At 37.8% G+C, this 22,515-nt stretch overlaps 1 protein-coding gene and 1 pseudogene across 1 annotated transcript in view; one reads left to right on the forward strand and one right to left on the reverse strand.

Annotated features, from left to right (window-relative positions):
* The window catches only part of GFPT1 (glutamine--fructose-6-phosphate transaminase 1), a 67,236-nt gene that overhangs the window by 41,793 nt on the left and 2,928 nt on the right, over positions 1–22,515 (forward strand). The window contains exons 12-18 of the mRNA XM_037048192.1: positions 4,690–4,787; positions 10,159–10,279; positions 10,683–10,840; positions 19,821–19,935; positions 20,196–20,323; positions 20,892–21,059; positions 22,248–22,409. Coding sequence (XP_036904087.1) covers positions 4,690–4,787; positions 10,159–10,279; positions 10,683–10,840; positions 19,821–19,935; positions 20,196–20,323; positions 20,892–21,059; positions 22,248–22,409 — 950 coding nt within the window. The remainder of the gene's footprint in view (positions 1–4,689; positions 4,788–10,158; positions 10,280–10,682; positions 10,841–19,820; positions 19,936–20,195; positions 20,324–20,891; positions 21,060–22,247; positions 22,410–22,515) is intronic.
* Positions 13,615–14,073, reverse strand: LOC118988511 (ubiquitin-conjugating enzyme E2 N-like; annotated as a pseudogene).

Raw genomic sequence — 22,515 nt, forward strand, 5'->3', positions numbered from 1 at the left:
TACTAGGGGCAGTCCTGGCCACTGAGAATTCTAAGAATGAGATTGGTCCCCTTGCCAGCAAACTTATGTGTATCCTCTTAGCCTGTGTTTCTCTCTCTATTTATAAATGAGTAAAGGTCCGAACTTCCCCAGAAGGTTTTTCCAGGTGTTTTTCTGATGCCTTATGGGATAATTTGTACTTTTTTGCCTTTTTCAAATAGACATGAAAGTGCAGGCCTGCTCTTATTTCTGGAAATTCTGTCCAGATCTTGTGCTGCAGGACTTTGGCACCTTACTGAGATGAGTTTAAAGGTCCGTAGTCTTGCTCATAAAATGTCCATAGGTTGTTTATTGCTAAGTTAGATTTTTGGAACACTGCTTACTCATCATGACACATTTAACAAACAAGCTTTGGACTAAGCTTCTCAGTATTAGGAAATTAGTTTTTGAAAAATGAGAGCCTGCATGCAAAGATCTTTTCTTCTGAATTTGTGTATCATATGTACAATAGTGTTTCCTTCATATCGAGTCCTGTTAATTGCTAGAGAATGATTTCTCTGGATAAAGGCTGTCTTTATGTCTTTTTCTGTTCTGAGCAGTATCAGATTCTTTCTCAGCAGGAGAGATTTGTTGAAGGCTGAATTATGAATTGAACATCTGTGTGCAGAGCACCATGCTAAACATATTAGGGACTATAGAGAGTTATTTTGATATAGCCTTCTCCATGAGATTCTTATAATCCAGAAGAGGGATGAATATATAGTTAATTATTTAAAGGAAAGGTAAAGTGTGGTAAATGGCATTAGAAACAGTTTAATGTTGAAATATTTAAAGATTAATGTTGAATTTATTTCACTTACTATAATGCTGTCCAGTTCCATCCATGCTGTTGCAAAGGGTAGGAGCTCTTTCTTTCTTTCTGCTGTGTAGTATTTCATTGTATAAATGTACCACAGTTTTTTGGTCCATTAATTTCCTGATGGGCACTTAGGTTGCTTTCAGCACTTGGCTATTGTAAATTGTGCTGCTATGAACATTGGGTGCATAGGTTCTTTGGATTGGTGTTTCAGGGTTCTTAGGGTATAATCCCAGTAGTGGAGTTGCTGGGTAAAAAGGCAGTTCCATTTTTAGTTTTCTGAGGACTTCCATACTGTATGCTAAGTGAAATAAGCCAGGTGGTGAAAGACAAATACCATATGATCTCACCTAATGAATTAAGTGGAACCTAATCAACAAAACAAACAATTGAAATATAACCAGAGACACTGAAATTACGAAGAAACTGACAGTAACCAGAGCAGAGGTGGGAGGGGATAACGGGGAAACAGGGGGAAAGGTTTTCAGGAACATGTATAAAGGACACCTGAACAGCACCAAAGGAGGGTAGGATCAAGGGTGGGAAGTGGAGATGGCTCCAGTGGGGGATGGGGGAGAAAATGGAGACAGCTATACTTGAACAACAATAAAGAAAAGTTTAAAAAAATAAAGATTAATGTTGAATTTAGAGAAAGTAGACAGTGGATCTGTTTGTAGGCAGGGCTTTGGGGCCAGAAAGGGCTTTATGAAGTAGGCAGGTGTCAGCTTAAGAGATTTGGAAAGTTGGAATAGGTGAAGATGTGATGGAGCCACTGAGATGGGTTAGGACAGTGTTAGCTAAGGGGGTATAGTGGAAACTCTCAGAAAGCTGTTTGTGGAATAATATGTAGCCTCGTTTGTCTACCCTATCTAGTGCTTAAAGACAAGTAAAGAACAGTAAGTCAGTCTGGGGAAAAAGGTGAGAGGGACTGCAAAGGAGAGCCCAGAGTGCATTCTAACATGGTATGTGGGTGTGTGGGGGGGTACCTCCTTTCGTAGAAATTGAAAAGCTTTTAGGAGACTTAGGAGAGACGTAGGAGCCTGGGGTGAACATAGTATTTTTTGAGGTAAACTGGGTACCAGTCTTGACTGTGCATTGGGAGATCGAGTGGCTGAGATGCAGTTGTCAGTTAGGATCTTATCCTACCTGGGGTGAAGTGGTGGGGAAGGAGAAGGGGAGGCAAGTCGGGGCCAGGAGAGAAACAGGAGCAGTCAAAACCAGGACCTGAATCTGCCTGTGTGTGTGTGTGTGTTGGAGGGGGGGGTGTTTAAAATGGTTGAGCTGGAAGAAATGGGAGAATATTTATAGTCTTTATGGAAGTAAGATCAAGAAAAAGATTCATTTTATAAGGGAAGAGAATGAGACAAACTTTGAGAAGTTGATTTTAAAATCACTTGTATCAGTAGCGTATTTCTCATAAAATTTCTATAATGTAAACAGGACAGCTGTTTTGTTGTTGTTGTTAAGATAAGGAAATAGAGGCTCTGTCAATTTGAGTGCCTTGCCAAAGGTCATATCTAGCCATTTATGGAACCAGATCAGCCTCCTGGGTTCACTAGTGTTCCCCAGTATGCTCCATCCCCACCCCTTGTCCTCCAGGCATTCTAGCTGCTTCCAGTAGTTGGGGCCTACCTTCCCACACTTAGACTTCTCTCCAAAGCATCATCAATTTTCACCTTTGGCAACTCCTTCAGAACTACTTGAAACATTCCTTGGGCACAGGGAATTTGAGAAAACACTTATGACAAGTTAATCTCACCACTTTACCTCCTTGTCATTCTTGATTATCATCTGGTATACAAGACTCTCCGAGAGTCTGCCTGCTTTTACAGTGTGTCATCTTCAAACTGATTTGCCTTTGCACAACCCTGACCCAACTTCTTACTGTAGTTTCCTTTCTTCCCAAACCTTTTTTAAAAAGATTTTATTTATCTTTAGAGGGGAAAGAAAGGAGAGAAGGAGAGAAACATCAATGTATGGTTGCCTCTCGTGAGTCCCCTGCTGGGAACTGGCCTGCAACCCAGGCATGTGCCCTGACTGGGAATCAAACTGTGATCGTGTGGTTCACAGGCCCGCGCTCAATCCACTGAGCTACACCAGCCAGGGCCCAAACCTTTTAAATATATTCTGAGGTCTGTGGAAGAACACTGTAGGCAGAAATCCATGAACAGGCTTGGTTTGGTGTCAGCCAGAAGGCCAGTTTGGCTGGTGTAGCCTGGGTAAGAGGGCAAGTGCTGGGAGATTAGGTGAGAGTTAAGCAGGAGACGGGGCATTCGGAGACTTAAAATCCACAATAACGGGTTTGGATAGTGTTTTAAGTTACTTGGGCAGCTAGGGAAGTTTTTTATTGTTTTATATTACTTTACTAATTTTTTAAAGTAAAGAAATATATGTAAAAGGAAGAACATAAAATTACTCAAAAGTATAAAAAGCAAAAACATATACCTTGGTAGAAAAAAGGGTGGGGAGATGAAGAGCAAGGATGAAATAGGCGGACTGATGGCGGGTCGGATGCAGGAGGGTGCCGCCTGGGTGTGTGTGTCTGTCTCTGCAACCAGACTCCAGGCTGTCTGTGTGGAGAGGTCTGGCAGCTACGCAGTGCATTAGACAGTCACTTGGTGGGTGCTCAATAAATAGTAATTCAATGACTGAATGAATTTCGAATGACATTTTCTCACAGGTAGAAAACTAGCCTGTGTAGAAGGGTTCACATACAAGGTACCCTTAGAAGAAAACACACATAGCTATAGAGACAGAATAAGGAGGAGGACAGACTTGGCAGGAAGGCTTGCAGATCAGATTTATGTTTTTAAAGAATCACTTTAAAACTGGTGTCAAACTCATTTTCATGGGGTTCCACATCAGCCTCATTGTTGCCTTCAAAAGGCTGAATGTAATTTCAACTCCTTAACAGTTAAGGAGAAGTGGCATTTATACAATCCTAAAATTATTTTGGCCCTTTGAAGGCAACCTCAAGGTTGATATGGCCCCCAGTGAAAATGATTTGACACTCCTGCTCTAAAAGATCATTTTGGCTGTGTGTGGAGAACAGGCTGTAGGAGGTGGAAAACGGAAGAGAGAACAGTTAGAATGTGTTGTCCAGAGGAGAGATGGTGGACTGGGGTGCTGGTATTAGAGGCACTGTTAGAGGGCAGAGCTCCCAGGACTTGCTTGGGGAGTGGATGTGGAGGAAGGTTAGGAGCAACGAGGGTGACTCTCATGTGAGGTGAACGAGATAGGAGACTCGGAGAGGAGAGTGGGTTTATGTTATGTTCAGAGCGCTGTTTTGGGTACCGTAGGGCAAATGAACATTACTAAGACAAATTGTTTTCCTAGGCTTACTGAGATATAATTAGATATAATAAAATTTACTGTTCTTAATGTATAATTCAGTGATATTCAGCAAACTTCCACAATATGGTCTTAATGCCATAATGCCTTTTGTAGTCAGTCCCTTCCCACCTCGAGACATCAGCATTTACTGCTCGTTGTCTGTGTCCCTGTAGTTTTGCCTGTAGGATAACTTTTATTCTAAAGAAAGCAATGTAAAAATGACCAAACAAGTTAAAGAGTGATAAATACTATAATTGCGTGGGCGTGTGGAAGGGGGTGAGTAAGGTTAGTTACAAGTCTGGGGGGCACCAGTTAAGTTGTATCTTATTTATTTTTCAACACTATAGAGAACTAAGAGAAAAAGCAATTGAACACACTATAGATAACTGTGTTCCTAAGAGGAATCTGAATTCTTTAAAATTCTGTTGCTTCTCAGATTGGTAGTGGATACTTATAAAAAGTGATTGCTTATTTCATATGGGTCTTTCCTAAGTAATTATATACATGAACTTTGCTTTCAGTGAATTTGGGAGGTTTGAAGGATCACATTAAAGAGATCCAGCGCTGCCGGCGTCTGATTCTCATTGCTTGTGGAACAAGTTATCATGCTGGTGTAGCAGTAAGTGGCTTCTTCAAATCTTCATTGTGCATGTTGGGTATTTGACAGTATCTGCAGATAAGTAGTACCTCCAGTAGCATACCATGTAAAACTGTCTTTTGTTAAAACATCATGTTATCTTTTCACGTTGCATGACAAAAATTGAGAAGGTTAATAGATGCTTAGAATTATTTATTAATGGAAGATCTGCTTTAGAGAGCTTCTGGCCAAGATGGAGGCATAGGTAGATATGCTTCGCTTCCTTGCACAACCAAGAGAATGTTAACAACCAATTTAAAAACAAAAAACAACCAGAACTGCCAGAAAATCAAACTGTATAGAAGTCCAACAACTAAAAAGTTAAAGAAGAAACATTCATCCAGACTGGTAGGAGGGGTGGAGATGGGCAGCTAGGTGTGGAGATGCGATGCATGGCAAGGTGGCGGCTGGCAGACCAGGAGGGTGAGGTGGCAGCTGGTGGACAGGGTAGTCTCACATTTGCATGCAGATAAACCAGGAGGAACAACTGGAAAGTGTGATGTGATAGTTTGTGCAACACAGGGTTCCAGCGCGAGAAAGCCTCAAAACCTCTGGCCGTAAAAATGTGTGGCAGTTGTGGCGGCAGGAGAAACTCCCAGTCTCACAGGAGAGTTTATTAGAGAGGCCTATAGGATCCTAAAATGTACACAAAATGACCCACCTGGGAATCAGCACGATAAAGGCACCACTCACTTGTGGGTAGTAGGGAAAGTGACAGAAAGTGGGGTGAGTGCCAAGCAAGCAGAATTATTCCCTCTCTGACCCCTCCCACACATATAGTGCCACATCACAGCCACTAGGGTTGCCCCTCTTGGCGAATAAATGAAGAGTAAAACAACAAAAAAAACTCACAACTCACAACAACTGAACCTAAAAAAAAAACTAAGCAAATAACTAGCAAAGGAACAGAATCAGAAAAATGGAAGGTTACCAGCAGGGAGGGGGAGGGAGGAGAATGGGGGAAAAGTATAGGAATAAGAAGTACAAATGGTAGGTACAAAACAGACAGGGGACCATAGCTTTTGTGGCTCAATGGGTTGAGTGCTGGCTTGTGAACCAAAGGGTCACAGGTTCAATTCCCAGTCAGGGCACATGCCTGGGATGTAGGCTATGTCCCCAGTACGGGGTACACGAAAGGCAACCATACAATGATGTTTCTCTTCCTCTCTTTCCCCCACCGTTCCCCTCTCTCTAAAAATAAATAAAATCTTTAAAAATAAATGAATAGAGGTGGTTAAAAATAGTATAGGAAATGGAGAAGCCAAAGAACTTCTGTGTATGGCCCATGGACATGAACTAAGGTGGCAGATGCTAGAAGGGGGGGTGCAAGGTGGAGTGGGGTGAGGAAGAGGAAAAAATGGAACAACTATAATAGCATAATCAATAAAATATACTTAAAATGATCTGCTTTAGAAAGGTCTTTAGATATACAGGTAGAATGCCTGCAACAGACTTTGTGAAAAACAAAGAAAGGAAAACTTCTTGCTTTGTCTTGGCTTTGTGGTCTAGTGCACATGGCTCCTTCTATAAGAGCAGATGGCTACTTCTATATGAGTAGTCATTTGGTTTTTGCCTCACTTGTCCCAGACAGATGGCTGGTACCATGTGTGAACCTCAACAGGATTTTACTTGGCAGGCACATTTCTACAGGGAAAGGAAATCTGCCTTTTATCAGGTTTTTTTTCCTTTAAATTGTTATTTTGGAAGCTAGAATTCTGTATCAAAGAAGTGTGTTTTCAGTGCAGAAACATAGGAGTGTGAGGCCTTTCCAGCAGGTATCCAGCCATGTAATATGGAAAATAGAGACACTTCCTGAAGAAGATACAAGATACAAGAAACATTGTACATGGGACAATGATGCTTCAGTCCCCTTCAAAGTAGGCATCTTGGGACCTCACACAGTTCTCCTGGTCTTCATCAGCTGCCCTGTTGTATTTTCCTGAATCTCATGGATGGTCTGAAATGTCTTCTCTTTCAAAGGTGATTTTAGTTTTGGTTAAAGCCAGAAGTTGCAGGGGGCCAAATCTGGGATATAGCAGGGCTCAGTCACCTGGGTGTTTGATGTTTTGCCAAAAAATTCTGCATATGATGCATGAGCAGGCACATTGTCATGATGAAGCTGCAAGTCACCAGTTCCATAGCTGCAGCCCTCGTAGTCATCCAGATAGTTTCCATGGAGGAATGTGGAAGCTTAATGCAAAACTTGATACAGATTCATTGCTCTACTTGCTCAGTTATTTTTAAAAAATGTGTTTGTTTGTTTTTATTTATTGATTTTAGAGAGAAAGTGAAACATCAGTTTATTGTTCCTCTTATTTGTGCATTCATTGATTGATTCTTGTATGTCCCCTGGCTAGGAATTGAACTGGCAACCTTGGCATATCCAGATGGTGCTCTAACCAACTGAACTACACAGCTAGAGCTTCTCAGCCATTTTGAATGCAACAGCCACATAGTACATATGCTGATTCAGTGGCACCTACAGCCCCCACTAACTAGTACAGTGAAGTCGTCATTGTTCATGCATGCACATTCCAGTCCACTCCCCTTGGCTGCCAGGTTATGTTAATGCCACACAAACCATTCTCATTATATTAACAATGGTTGTGTTTTTTCCAGACAGACCTTGTACAGGTCTTTAGACCAATAAAGTAGATCCATGTGTAGTTTATGTGCTATTGATGTCAACTCCCATAAGTACAGAAGACCCTTACATACTCTTTACATTGCTGCTTTCACTGTGATTCCCAAAGTTCATGACATAGTAATTTTTTATTTGTTGGGGCATAGATATTTGTTATCTCTACCTGTGGGAGTCAGTCATTTAGTAGGTAAAACTAGCTGGTCACCCAGCCCTTAAATTTCGATAGACTTTACTCTTCTCTGAAGTTCCCACCTTCTTCACCCTGCCCCCCCAGCCCCCTGCATCCCCTGACACACAAGATTACATGGTCCTTAAAAGGGAAGTCTGCAGTATGGAAGGGAAGAGTTGTAAAAAAGTGATGGTTTTGAGCATGGAAAAAAAAACAATAAATTAAAAGCAGTATAAATTAAGGGTTTGGCTACTTTAGTGGTGGTTTATGTTTATTACTAAATGAGCCTGTTACTCAGAAATTAGAAGTTTGATTAAATGTTGTATCTAATGCTAGGCCTGAATTTGGGGCAAAAGTTGTATGCTCTGTTAGACTTTTCTAATTTTGAAGTTTGAGAAGATGTAAGTTGTCTGTTTTTGCTTTTGTGGGTGCTGAGACTATTGTAGTTAAACATTAGAAATCTCATAATTTATCACACAAAATATTGCCTTTGATTCTATGTAGATTTTTTTTTAGTGGGGTCAAATGTGAATGACACATTTGCGTATCTTTTTAGTATTAAGTTGGCCAAAGTGTTCATTTGTATTTTTCTGTAAGATGGCTTTAGTAGTGCTTAGTTGTCTTTAACTTCATTGAAAACAATTTTGTTAGGTTGTATTGTGACAGCTGTCATATCAGGATGCATTAAAAAAACAGCAAAATAGGTGATTTTTTGTGTAGCCATTTTAATATTGAAGATGCAAGAAAACACGCAACATTTTCAGCATATGATGCTTTATTATTTTAAGAAAGGTAAATATGCAACTGAGATGCATAAAAAAGATTTGTGCAGTGTATGGAGAAGGTGCTGTGACTGATCAAACATGTCAGAAGTGGTTTGCGAAATTTCTTGCTGCAGATTTCTCATTGGATGATGCTCCACAATTGGGTAGACCAGTTAAAGTTGATAATGATTAAATTGAGATATTAATTAACATTATACCATGCAGGAGATAGCCAACATACTCAAAATATCTAAATCAATAAAAGTATTGGTGAAAATGAAACATGTGTTTTTTATTTTACAGAAAAAACTAAATGGACTTTTGACCCACCCAATATATATATACTATGTATCCAACATAGTAACAGTCAGCTAAAGTCAGTCTAAGTATAGATTGTTTTTCAAAATATTGATTGTCTTTGGGTTTTTCCAGTGGTGTGCAATGGAATTTAACATTAAATTAGTTTCTTATGATGAAATACGTCATTCTATCTATTTCTAAAAAGTCCCCTTCACTGAAAGAACAAGCCATTCATTAGCACAGATATATCTTGAGATTACTCTTTGAGGTATATTATTTTTAAATATCTGGTAAGTTGCCAGATTTGTATCTTTCTCTTTTAATTCTGAAGAATATAATTCCAGTGTAACATTTATATTGTAAACTGGGGCAGGAAAGTTTGATATATATTTAAGGGAAAATATTTAGCACCTTAGTGTCAGTAATTTATTTATATAAGATTGGTAAATAAAATGTATCAATGGAAAACGTTAGTTAAAAATAGGAATATTTTTTAAATATTCATAACATTTTTTAAAAAGTGCCAAACCAAAGCTATAGATAAAACAAAATGGTTCAGTTGACATTTGTGGCCAGAAAGTCAGAGGGATATGAACAAGGAAAACTTTACAGTTCTTCATTGCTCTGTAGGTGGAGTAATGCAGAGTATTGGCAAAAGATAAGTGGGCACTTGCCTGAAGAAGCAGGTGGTCTACACAGTTATTATTAAACAACTAAATGTATGCAACGGAAGGGCCTAAGTTTTTGCTGCCTGAAAGTTTATTTTTCTGTTTTTTGTTTGTTTGTTTGTTTGTTTTTTAGTTTTCTGACATGTAGAGTAAAAGGAATTTAACTCAAATGGAAATTTAGTAAAATGAATGTTAAGGTGGTCTTTGACCAGAAGCATACTGCCTCCAACTTTACCTTCCATACTATAAAATTTGGAAGTAGTGAGCTTTTTAAAACAAAATTTCTAAAGTGTATTGACTTTTTTTTGGAATGATATTATTTACAAATACATAGTATTTTTGAAGTGTTTAATTTTACACTGAGTGCTTATCTATCTGTTATCTTATTTGAAATCTCTCAGTAACTTGGTATTGTATGAATTGTCACTTAAAGATTAGGAATTGGGTTCTGGCCAGTATGGCTCAGTTGGTTGGAGCGTTGTCCTGTGGGCTGAAAGGTCACTGGGTTTGATTATAGGTTAGGGCGGTACCAGAAGGCAACCAATCAGTGTTTCTTTCTTACCTGGCTGTTTCTCTCTCCTCTCCCTCTCCCGATTGAACCAGAATTTTAACAGTGCTTATCTTCTGGGTGGCAGAATTTTTATTTTTTATGCTTAATCTTATTGCTTATATTTCTAACAGCGCACATGTTTCATTTCATTTTTATAATCAGAAAAAGTGAAAAGTATATGTTGAGTCTAAAGAAAGCCCATGAAAAAGAATATGTGAAGTAAAGTTGTTTGATTGACCAAGTAATTTTTCTTTACAGACACGTCAAGTTCTTGAAGAGCTGACTGAGTTGCCTGTTATGGTGGAGCTAGCTAGTGATTTCCTGGATAGAAACACACCAGTTTTTCGCGATGACGTTTGCTTTTTTATTAGCCAGTCAGGTATGCTAATTTTAAAGACTCAAAGAAAAGGGAAAGTCATTCTTTCTAATATCAATTTTTTGACAAAAATTGATATTTAAAGATAAAATGGTATTGCAGATGACTTGACAAGTAGAGATTTATTTTGATATTATGTAATTCTTAATGAATTAGTAAAATTAACACATTTTATACCCAAAGAGCTGAATTTTCAAAGACAAGGAAAGAAGACCCTAAAAAGTAGGATCCTATTATTAAAGTTTTGCTAATTTTTCTTAAGTGCATGTTTTAAATTTTATTTACAATTTAAATTTTATTTAAAACATGATTTTGTTGACAGTGTAGTCAGTTTTTCATTTTTACATCTAAGAAACAGCATATATTAGCTGCTGTGTGTGTTACTATGTCCTGTCTTTATCCACAGGGGAGACCGCAGATACCCTGATGGCCCTTCGCTACTGCAAGGAGAGAGGGGCGTTAACTGTGGGGATCACAAACACCGTCGGCAGCTCCATATCAAGGGAGACAGACTGTGGGGTCCACATTAATGCCGGGCCGGAGATCGGCGTGGCCAGCACAAAGGTAAGCTCTTGACGTAGTTCTTAGAGCTTATTTAATCATAGTGTTGACGAAGCAGACTAATCTGTATCTTGTGTTTCACGTGTCAGCACTTCTGGAACTCACAGTTTACTAATTATTGTAAGGCTTAAGGGTCGTCAATAGATAAAACATTTGTTGTCCCTTCCCTCACCCTCATTTTACAAATTTAAAAGGCCAGATGTATTTGAACATAAGTCCATTTTGTAAAGGTCCCTGCTGGCTGTCTCCATTTATCACTTACATTCCTCCTGTCAGGTACAGTGGCAAGTATAATGTTTCTTTCTTTTATTATCTATACTAGGGAATTAGAGAAATAACAAGTTAGAAACATTCAGTTTAATTCTAATAATTTTTGACATTTTCATTTACATATATGTAGTTTCTAATAAATATGCCAAATTGTACACACTAGCTTTGAAAGTTTGTAAAGAGGAGTACACTTTTGGTATAGAATTTGGCAATTAGAAAAATAAAAATGAATATTGTGAAAGCACCTTTATTTTTTAATGCCTGGTGAGACTACTTTGCTCTTTGAAATTGGGATAGGTATAAATTTATTAGTAAATATAGGAATCTTAGAAAATGTATAAATACAAAGATATTCTTTCTCCACAAATGTATTATTCTTTATGATTAAAAGTTTCAGTTGTCTATTTTTCTACCTCAGTTCAATATTTCTTGCTGATTATCTGATAAAATACTTAGGTATTTGTGGACTTGATTCTAATCAAAGGCATGTGGAAGATCATATTAACATGTACATAACCATATTTAAATATTTCTCTTTTAAAGAACCTCATGGAGAATTTTTTGTGGAAAATTTGTGATTCTTATGTAAAAACTGATGAAGTTTTGTTTCTTGGTTACTTTGATACTGCCAACACTATAATTTACAGAACGCTGAAATCTGGATTTTCTTCATGTGGTAATTAAAACATGTAAGATGTTTGTGTTTGGGTTTCCAGTCTGTGCCTGAATAAATAACCAACTGCCCTAACAGGAGCTTGTGGATTTTTGAAATGGTGTCCAAAGGGACAGCTTTGATTGGGAATTGGAATCTCAGGGCCCCTTTATTCACAACACGCTGTCAGACAAGGGCTTCAGCGTGGTGTACGTACGTACATCAACTGAATGGGTGCTGTTGACTGACTTTGTATTAAATCTTTCTTGACCTGTGAGTGGCCATGGAACATACAGCTTTTTTTATTTCTAATTCTGTAATTTATGAAAACTTTAATTTTGTTCCACATTTTATTATGATAGTCAAACATACAGCAGAGTTAAAAGAATTTTACATTAACATCCAAATATATCTGTCACCTAGATTTTACTGTTAACCTTTTTTCTGTAGCTTTTTTGAGGTATAATTTTCATACCATAAGTAACACTCACCAATTTTTAAGTGTCTAGTTTTACTAAATTTGACTATCATCACAATCCAGGACTCACTTGAAAAAGTTTCTTTGCTCCCATTATAGTCAATCCTCACTTCTACCCCTCAGCCTCAGGCAACTACTATTGCCTTCTGTACTATTGTACTTCTGTACTATTGCCTTCTGTTTTCTAGAAAGTTATTATAAAGGGAATTGTATAATACATGTTTTTTGTGTCTGGCTTCTTCAACTTAACATGAGGTTTTTGAGATTTATTAATGTTGCTATTTGTATCAGGGGTTCTTTTTTTGTAAGTCTTTTTTTTTAAGTTTTTTTTTTTTTAAATTCACTAGCTTTATAGGATGTTGTTAAAATAGTATATAGGCCCTAGCTGGCATAGCTCAGTGGATTGAGCCCAGACCTGCGAACCAGAGGATCGAGGTTTGATTCCCAGTCAGGGCACATGCCTGGGTTGCAGGCTGGTTCCCTGCAGGCCAACTCCCAGCAGGGGACACACGAAAGGCAACCATACATTGATATTTCTCTCCCTCTCTCCTTCCCTTCCCGTCTAAAGATAAATAAATAAAATCTTTTAAAAAATAGAAATAAAAATAGTACATAGAAGTCCATGTACTCTTCACCCAGTTTTTCCCAGTGGTTACATCTTGCATAAGAAAATCAGTATCTTTTATAGAAGTACATTTTTTATAACAAAAAAATATTTTATTAAAACATCAGATTTATGGAAGTTTCCAGACAAGCTATTCAAAATAGTCATGAGCTTTTTCTTGAAGTGAGGATTCTGCATTTGACAGCAAAGTCACAATGGTGTTAGTGAGGACCACAATATTTATGTAATGTTCCCATTTTGGTTCAAACAAGCTTGTCCATCTACAGCATCTAAATAAAGTTAGACTGAGCCAGAGAGCATAGTCTAAAGAATTGGTTAGCTGCTTTTAAATTCAATTAAAAGTTAACATAAAAAGGGGGAAAGGAGCCCATAAAATTAAAACTACCTCTCCCCTCAAAAAAATAAAATAAAGAAAAACACCCATACCCTGTAGCTAACCCTGACAACTACCTTCATTCACAGTGCTTTGTACTTAAATCTTGATGGGGGAAAGGAATAAAAGCAGAGAGGGACCACTGCTTTTCAACGTTTCACAACAGTCCAGATGATACCTCTAGCCTCTGCTTATGCTTTATAACAGTGAATCGGGACAAGACATAGATTTGCTAATGTGCATGTAATCACCAAAGGACTGAAGATGTTGGGCTTTTATTCTGTACCGTTTCTAAGACTGTGTCCATTAAATGCAAACAAAAAGGGAAGAAGTCTTGGCAGAACAGAAGAAATCATGCCCACTTGATGATCAGGTCGATTTACATGTTATTCATGGCATATAGCCTAGTCTGTGCTCTCGCTGTTTCTGTAGCTTGGGCTTCGTTGGTCTTCTACTGCTGCGCTCCATCATTTGCTAATGGATCACCTGGATTGGGAGCTCTTAACAAAGCCTTGATCTATAGCAGAACTGTGCGGATCTACAGTGCTGGGCACCACTTATCTTTCATAATATCTAGACATATTTTTCTCACTTTGTCTACTTAGGATGGTAAATTTTGGTCATGAAACGTACTTTAGGTGCTGCCTTCGGGTATTCTTCTGGAAGAAAATTCAAGTTTAAAAGCCCCTTCCTCAAAGGGGAAATCCTTTGAAGGGGCCAGCATGAACATGTGAAAATAACGGGTGTTGTTCTCATCTGGTTCTGCTTAGATTCTGGGAACTGGCTCTGCCAGCAAACGCTGGGCTTCCTTGATAATCTTGTGGCGCAGCCTGGCCATTTCGTCAAATCCCAAGTTCTGCCTTCAGTCTAGTCCTTTTACATAAGTATATATTTTAATGCGTTTAAAACAATGACTCTTTAAAAAATTTTTGTAAGTATATTGATTTAGTCTTTAATTTTTCTTGGATTCTAAAGTAATTTTGTTTTTTCAATAGCCTTTAGAGAATCTTGAAAAGTTTTGGGCTGTTTAGTCATAGACCATTTCTGAATGGCAAATATAAGTTGGTATGTTAATGGGAGATCTAAGAAGTTCATGACTGATCCTCATCTCAGGGCCCCTTGTTGGAGCCAGGGCAAGAATTGTATAATCTTAACTGCTAATCCCCAACATTGCCTGAAAAACTGTCAGGGTTAGAGAGACACTACTAACTTTCTCATAATACCAAACCGCAGACAATTTGATATGTCTGAAGGAATTGATGGGTATAAATGTGCAGATACAGCAATTTTTGTGTGTTATTGCAGGTGTTTAGAATTTCACCACAGTACTGACTTTTGACTTTTTAAAAATAAGCGAATATAACTTTATTTTTAGCTGAATAAAAAGTAAAATCAAGTTTAAAAGTTCAGAGTCAACATTTTCCTGGTAAATTCTTTCAAACCTCAGTAAATTCAAAATGTGAGGTATAAGTTATTTTTCTCATAATTGGTTTCCTGTTATTTATTGATAAAATGAAAAGCATGAAATTAAGCTGTGTTAAGAATACAGTGGAAAACATATGCATTAAAGTTACTCTGTTTAATATTTGTAGTTGAAAACTAGTGTTGCGAAGTTTCAAGTCCAAACAATGAAACATTACTCTGTAGAATAACAGTTTCAGTTCCAGGGGAGAGAAACTGGAATACTCGTTATCTGATCAGTTTGGATTGGAAACGGGGATCTGAGATACTGGGTTTCTCTCTGAGTCCTGATAGTACATTTTGTGATTAATTGGTTTATTGAAAAGTAAACTTTAGTAGGAAGAGGTAGACTGGGAGAGACTGGAATTTAGAATACAGATGTGCTGATTAGACTGGAGCAAGGGGCTGCAAATCCACTTCAGTGCTGTGGGAAAAACCCCCAGCGTGCCATGGAACACGTAGGAGCACAGGGACAGGTAGCTGTCTGGAGGAATGTCTGAGCAGCTGATAGCTGCGAGGCCCAGCAAGAGGAGATGGGAAATCCCACTTAAGTAGTGAGAAGGTAGTGAGCATTATACAGGAGTAATTTTATTATACAGGAGGCTTATTTTGCACATTACAACAGGAAAATGTTCACTAATGAAGTGATTCCTTATCCAGAGAAGAGTAACAGAAAGTCAGCTATAATGCATACAGAGACACTCACACAAACAAAACAAATGTCCTAAAGTTAAAGTTACATACAGCATTGTAACTGACCACACCACTGTAATCCTAGTGATTTAATAATAAATGTTTGAGTAAAATCCTCATATCCCTGAAATGTAAAAACATTCCTCTAAATAACTATTGAGTTAAAAAAAATACCAGAACTACTATTTAAAAAGGTTTAGAAAAAATAATGACAATGAATAGTATGGGTAAAAATTTAGAGTATGTGGCCAAATTAATGATTTGAGGCAGATTCATACATAGCATTAAATGCTTTATCGTAAACAAATGAAGTATGTATTTAACTCAAAAGTTAGAAACAGGAACTCAATAAAGCAAAGGGATCAAATAGAGAAAAATGAATGAAGTGCAAAACAGAAAGCTTCAGGACCTTTATTTTAAGGGCTTTAGCTGTCTTCTAGAACCTTCTAGGATTTTATGTGTATTACTGTGAAGTAAAAAAAAAAAAAGTGGCCTTAGAATCTTTCTCAACATGATGTTTAACTGTGATTACAGATGAGTTAGGATTGGCTTTCTGTAAAACATATTTGCTATCCCAGTTCGAGAAGTTCTATTCAGTTTAATAAAAAAAAAAGATAAGTAAAACAGTGGGAAAGGAGGAAAGAAAATTCTCCTTATTTGCAGTTGATATGGTTGACTACCTTTAGAGCTCAAGAATATCAAGTAAAAGACATAGAATGAATATGAATTCATATAATGTGTTTTACATAAAACATTTATTTTTTCTATAAACCGACAGTGGCTACTAAGAAAAGATTAGATGTGTGTGTTTGGAGGGGGATTCCATTTTCAATAGCTTGAAAAAATACTTTATATTTACCAAGAAATGTGTAAGGTGCCCCATAAATATTTATTGAATAGATAATGACTATATTAACTGTAGATTTTAAAGTTCCTAACACAAATTGATGAAATACCATATTTCTGGATGTGAGGATTGCTTTGTAGAGAAAGAGACAGAGTCAGTAGCTCTGCAACATAACTCTAGTACATCGAAGAGTTGTACTCTCTGATGGGACGTGGAGAGCTAGCTGTATTGTACATCAAAGTACTTAGACTATAGGGAAAGTCAAAACCAGTAGCGAAGGGGTGGGGTGAAATGGGTTTTTATAAAAAGGGTGGGAAAATGGGGTATTTACAAAAATAGAAAACCATAGTTAACACCTGGCACTAAAGTTAATTTCAGGTGGACTAAAAAGGAAAATGTAAAGAAAAAGTTAAATAAAAAAGGACAATGAAAACAACAGAATTAAGAAAATTTAATAATACTTAACTGATGTTAGGATGGAAGAACTGTCTAAACTTAAAAGTACTACATAAAAGTTAAAGAAATAAAACTTCTCTGTTAGTAAATATCATTATAAAAGGTTAAATCAAACTGGGAAAAAGTACAGTGGTACCTTGGTACTCGTTAGTTTGTTCCAGAACTTGTGCCAAGTGCTGAAACTGATGAGTACTGCACGATGAAGCATTTTCTTATATGTCCATGGAGCATGGACATAAAAGTACATATAGGTACATATAAGTTCTTTGGCTTTTCCATTTCCCATACTATTCTTAACCTCCCTGTCTACTTTGTACTGACCATTTATGCTTCTTATTCCCTTATGCTACTTTTCCCCCCATTCTCCCCCTCCCCCTTTCTGCTGATAATTCCCTAGGTGATCTCCATTTCTATGAATCTGTTTCTGTCCTAGTGGTTTGCTTAGTTCGCTTTTGTTTTTGTTTTTGTCTTTTTAGGTTCAGTTGTTGATAACTGTGAGTTTGTTGTCATTTTACTGTTCATATTTTTGATCATCTTCCTTTTCTTATATAAGCCCCTTTAACATTTCATATTATAAGGGCTTGGTGATGATAAACTCCTTTCATTTGACCTTATCTGGGAAGCACTTTATCTGCCCTTCCATTCTAAATGAGAGCTTTGCTGGATAGAGCAGTCTTGGCTGTAGGTCCTTGCCTTTCAGGAGTTTGAATACTACTTGCCAGCCCCTTCTTACCTTCAAGGTTTCTTTTTTGAAATCAGCTGATAGTCTTATGCGTACTCCTTTGTAGGCTACTGTCTCCTTTCCTGTTGCTGCTTTTAAGATTCTCTCTTTATCTTTAATCTTTGGTAACTTAATTATGATCTGCTTTGGTGTGTGTTTTCCTGGGTCCAACTTCTTTGGGACTCTCTCAGCTTCCTGGACTTCCTAGAAGTCAAAATTACTGCTTTTGCCAGATTGGGGAAGTTTCCCTTCATTATTTTTTCAAATAAGTTTTCAATTTCTTGCTCTTCTCCTTCTCCTTCAGGCACCCTTATGATTCAGATGGTGGAATGTTCAAGTTGCCCCAGAGGTTCCTAAGTCTCTTTTCATTTTATTGAATTCTTGTTTCTTCATTTTGTTCTGGTCGAATGTTTCTTTCTTCCTTCTGGTCCACATCATTGATTTGAGTCCCGGTTTCTTTGCCTTCACTGTTGGTTCCCTGTATATTTTTCTTTTTTTTTTAAAGATTTTATTTATTTATTTTTAGAGAGAAGGGAAGGGAAGGAGAAAGAGAGGGAGAGAAATATCAGTGTGTGGTTGCCTCTCATGCACCCCGTATGGGGGACCTCACCTGCAACCCAGGCATGTGCTCTGACTGGGAATCAAACTGGTGACCCTTTGGTTCACAGCCCACTCACAATCCACTGAACTACAGCCAGGGCTGTATATTTTTCTTTATTTCACTTTGCATAGCCTTCAGTTTTTCCTTTATTTTGTGACTATAGTCATCTATTTCTCTGAGCATCCTGATTACCAGTGTTTTGAACTCTGCATCTGATAGGTTGGTTGTCTCTTCATTGCTTAGTTTTATTTTTGGAGCTTTGATCTGTTGTTTCATTTAGGCCATATTTCTTTGTCTTGGCCCAGCTGTTACATTGAAGGGGCGGAGCCTTAGGTATTCTCCAGGGCAGGGCACCCCAAGTAGCTTCATTGTGGGACTGTATGTCGGGGAGTGGTTGGAGAGAGAACAGTTCTGCTTGCTCAGCTCTCAGTTGGCTTTCAGTCACTTTCCCTACTACCTACAAGCACATTGGACCCTTCTGGTGCTGATTCCCAGGTGGGTGGTTTGTGTACGTTCTAGGACCCTGTGGGTCTCTCCAATGAGCTCTCCTGTGAGGCTGAGAGTTTCTCCTACTGCTTCAGCCCCACCCAGAGGTTTTAAGTCTTTCTTTTCCTCTGCTGTAACAATGGGTTGCATGGTCTGTCTCATTCCCCATTTGTTCCTCCTGGTTTGTCCACACACAAATGTGGAACCATCAGGTCCACCAGCTACTGTAAAAGGATAATTCTCAATATTCCAAAGAATGTGACAAAGCAGTCGTGTCTTACATTCATCTGTGGCTAATGGGAATAAAAATAGTCTTGACATCATGACTGCAGGGTTTAAAATATTCAGAAGTCTATTGTTTAGGAAAATCTTTTGAACTAAATAAGTCTTTTACTTTAAGCTTTCATCAGTAACAAGTTTGTTTTTAGCCTATATGTCAGGTATTACACTGAATGACTTATACTTGTCTCATTTAATTCTCATGATTATCTTGTAGGTATTGTGTACCTTTAATTAACAGGTGGGCCATCTGAGGCCTAAAGAGATGGAAAAAACTGCTTAAAGTTATTATACACTAGTAAACAAAAAAGAGAGCATTCCGTCCTGGGGAATCGTTATGTTCATTAAGAATAAAAACAAGTTCATAAAATTATATCTACTAATAATTCATTTTCTAAACAGTATAGAAAAGAAAAACATTGTAGAGGTTAGAAGGCAGTATTCACAAATGTTAATACCATGTTATTAATGTAATTATTCCTCTAATAAAATTGAATATTATTCTTACTTTTATTTACTTTTATACAATTGAACTTAAAAAATATTTTAATGAAACTTTAAAAAGTTGGGAGTGAGGAATAGGCAGTAGGCAAAGGTGTGAAAATCAAAGACCGATGTTAAAAAATTCCAACAAAAAAAATTCCAACTATGCAAGTATGTCAAGGGGAGTCCTTTAAACCCTGGCTTTTACATCAGAAGTTAATTCAGTCACATTTATGCACATTCTCTCTCTATCCACTTTCTTTGGCATCTGTTTCTTCTTTCTTGAGTATATTAGGGATTTTTATAAGTATCCAATGCATTGTAAAGACCTTTTATTTTGTATCTGGAAATAAAGTTTAAGGCATTTGTTCAAATTTAGAAAAGGGGAATAGTGATAGGTTTCCTAAGCACTAGTTCAGTTCACTGTTACTAATACTGTTTATTAAAACAGGGACAATATATGCTTATAAAACCAATGGGAATTTGTTTTTATTTCATCTTTTTTTAATGAAAAATTTCACGTTCTTAAAATGCAACTGCTTTTTTGTGGTGTTTCAGGCTTACACCAGCCAGTTTGTGTCCCTCGTGATGTTTGCCCTTATGATGTGTGATGACAGGATCTCCATGCAAGAGAGACGCAAAGAGATCCTGCTTGGGCTGAAGCGGCTGCCTGGTGCGAACATACTCTCGTCCTTTACTTTGGTTGTCTGAGGGAGTCAGTGGGGGTGAAATTCTCTTTTTATCCTGGCTGGTAGCTGTTTAGTTAACAAATCTTTTTACTTTTGCACCCGTGTACTTAGAAATCCCTCACTGATATCACAAAGGAGTAGAAACACTGGTCTTTGTTGGGTGCTACCAATAGATTATCGTTATTTTGTTGGTTCTGTCTATTGTCCTTTTTTCATAGATGTTGCTAATGTTACTTCTTAACAGATTTGATTAAGGAAGTGCTGAGCATGGATGATGAAATTCAGAAACTGGCAACAGAACTTTATCATCAGAAATCGGTCTTGATAATGGGACGTGGCTATCATTATGCTACTTGTCTTGAAGGGGCACTAGTAAGTCGTCTCACTTAAAATTTTGGCCTGTTGATTTGCACACCTGGCACATAATACTTTTAGATTGAATAAAATAGGTGAAACTTTTACAAGTGCCTTTGTTCTCTGTGCAACCTGATTTATTTGCCTTGAAAAGGTATAGCAATTGATGCTTAATTCAAAAATGAAAATCAAGAAGAGTACATTTTAGTGTGATTACTTGGGTTTAGCAAGTAACTTTCGTTAATTTGTTGCCCAAATATGAATAAAATAAAGGTAAGTTTTTATGAGTGGGATTTAAGTTCAGGCCAAAGATTGACCAAGAGGAGAATAGTTGCAAAGAAATATGAGTGTATTCATAATAACCTAAAGTCTTGAGAAAGTCCTTACAGAGTTTTAAAACTTCTGGTCACCTGTTGATGTTTTGGAAATGATGATCTGTTAGCCTGTTAGCTGTATTTACAGGTGTGTGGTCCTTTAGTACTTTGGATAGATAGGCACTGACTTCAAACATCAAATGTTTTGTGCATATTTACTTAATGGGCTTTTGAAAAACAGACTGAAGACTAATCTAGTTCTCTCCTATTAGAAAATCAAAGAAATCACTTACATGCACTCTGAAGGCATCCTCGCTGGTGAGTTGAAGCATGGCCCTCTGGCTTTGGTGGATAAGTTGATGCCTGTCATCATGATCATCATGAGAGACCACACTTACGCCAAATGTCAGAATGCCCTTCAGCAGGTGGTTGCTAGGCAGGTAAGTCAGGGCTGCTGGGTCGGTTCCTTGGGGTTTGAGCCACTAAAGCCTATTTGAATGACATTTATGTTGTTTTGTTTTTAAAGATTTTATTTATTTAAGACAAAGGGGAAGGGAGAAAGAGAGGGCAAGAACATCAATATGTAGTTGCCTCTTGTGTGCCCACTACTGGGGACCTGGCCTGCAACCCAGGCATATGCCCTGACTGGGAATTGAACTGACGACCCTTTGGTTTGCAGGCCAGTGCTCAATCCACTGAGCTACACTAGCCAGGACTGCTATGGTTGCATTTTATGACATTTAAAGTGATAGATCAGTGTCTATTAGTTAGCTTACAAAATATGTTTAGGTTTGTATGTGAGGAATTTGAGATTCTTGAGTAGTGACAGGACCCAGCCCATAGATCTCCTATAGTCAAAATCAAGACTAAAACTGGGGTCTTGCTCTTCCAAGCCTGTCCTTTTCAGTTAGCTTTTGGTACTCCCTTTTAATGTAATACTCATAAATGTATATTTTAGGAGAAACTATATTTTACAGTAAAACTATAGATGCTGTGCTTAACTGAGTTATCTTCAGATCATTTGGCTTAATTTATAAACCCCAAAAGATATTAATCTCTATTCACCGTGTAGTTTTTATGAACTTGGGCTTTGAAGGTAGGCATACCAGGATTTAAGTACAGATGGTCCCTGACATATGATGGTTTGATTTAAGAGTTTTTGATTCTATGACAGCGTGAAGGCAATATGCATAATAAATTACATGAGATATTCAATAGTTTTGTTATGAAGTAGATTTTGTGTTTGATGATTTTGCTCAACTGTAGGCCAGTAAGAGTGTGCTGAGCATGTTAAAGGTAGCCTAGGCTAAGCTATGATGTTTGGTAGAGTAGGTGTATTAAAGGCATTTTTGGGTTATATTTTCAACTTACTATGAGTTTGTAAGTCAAGGAGCATCTGTACTGAGCATGATGTTTTTAGTTGTGTGAGTTTAAATAAATTACTGACTCCCACAAACCTTTTGTTTCCTTGACTGTACATGAGATCAGTCTGACTTACCACATGGGATTGTGAGTAAGTCTGTGTCAGTGAGGCCACATGCAAATTGTGGTGCGCAGAATTTGTGCATTCACTTGCCACAGTTCTGCCTTTGTTTACTCCTGATTGTGTGTGTGGCTTTCTTTCCCAGGGACGCCCAGTGGTGATTTGCGATAAGGAAGACACCGAGACCATTAAGAACACAAAAAGGACAATCAAGGTGCCCCACTCAGTGGACTGTTTGCAGGGCATTCTCAGCGTGATCCCCTTGCAGTTGCTGGCTTTCCACCTTGCTGTGCTGAGAGGCTATGATGTGAGTGACCACTGAAGAAGTCTTGGGCTGCCTTTCTCCCCCAGTATATTTTGATAGATTTCCTTCTAGATACTTAACAATAGCATTTGAGAAATCCATCAGATAT

The sequence above is a fragment of the Sturnira hondurensis genome, unplaced genomic scaffold (genome assembly GCF_014824575.4).
Source record: "Sturnira hondurensis isolate 20B ecotype Veracruz unplaced genomic scaffold, ASM1482457v3 Scaffold0006413, whole genome shotgun sequence".
NCBI lineage: Eukaryota > Metazoa > Chordata > Mammalia > Chiroptera > Phyllostomidae > Sturnira > Sturnira hondurensis.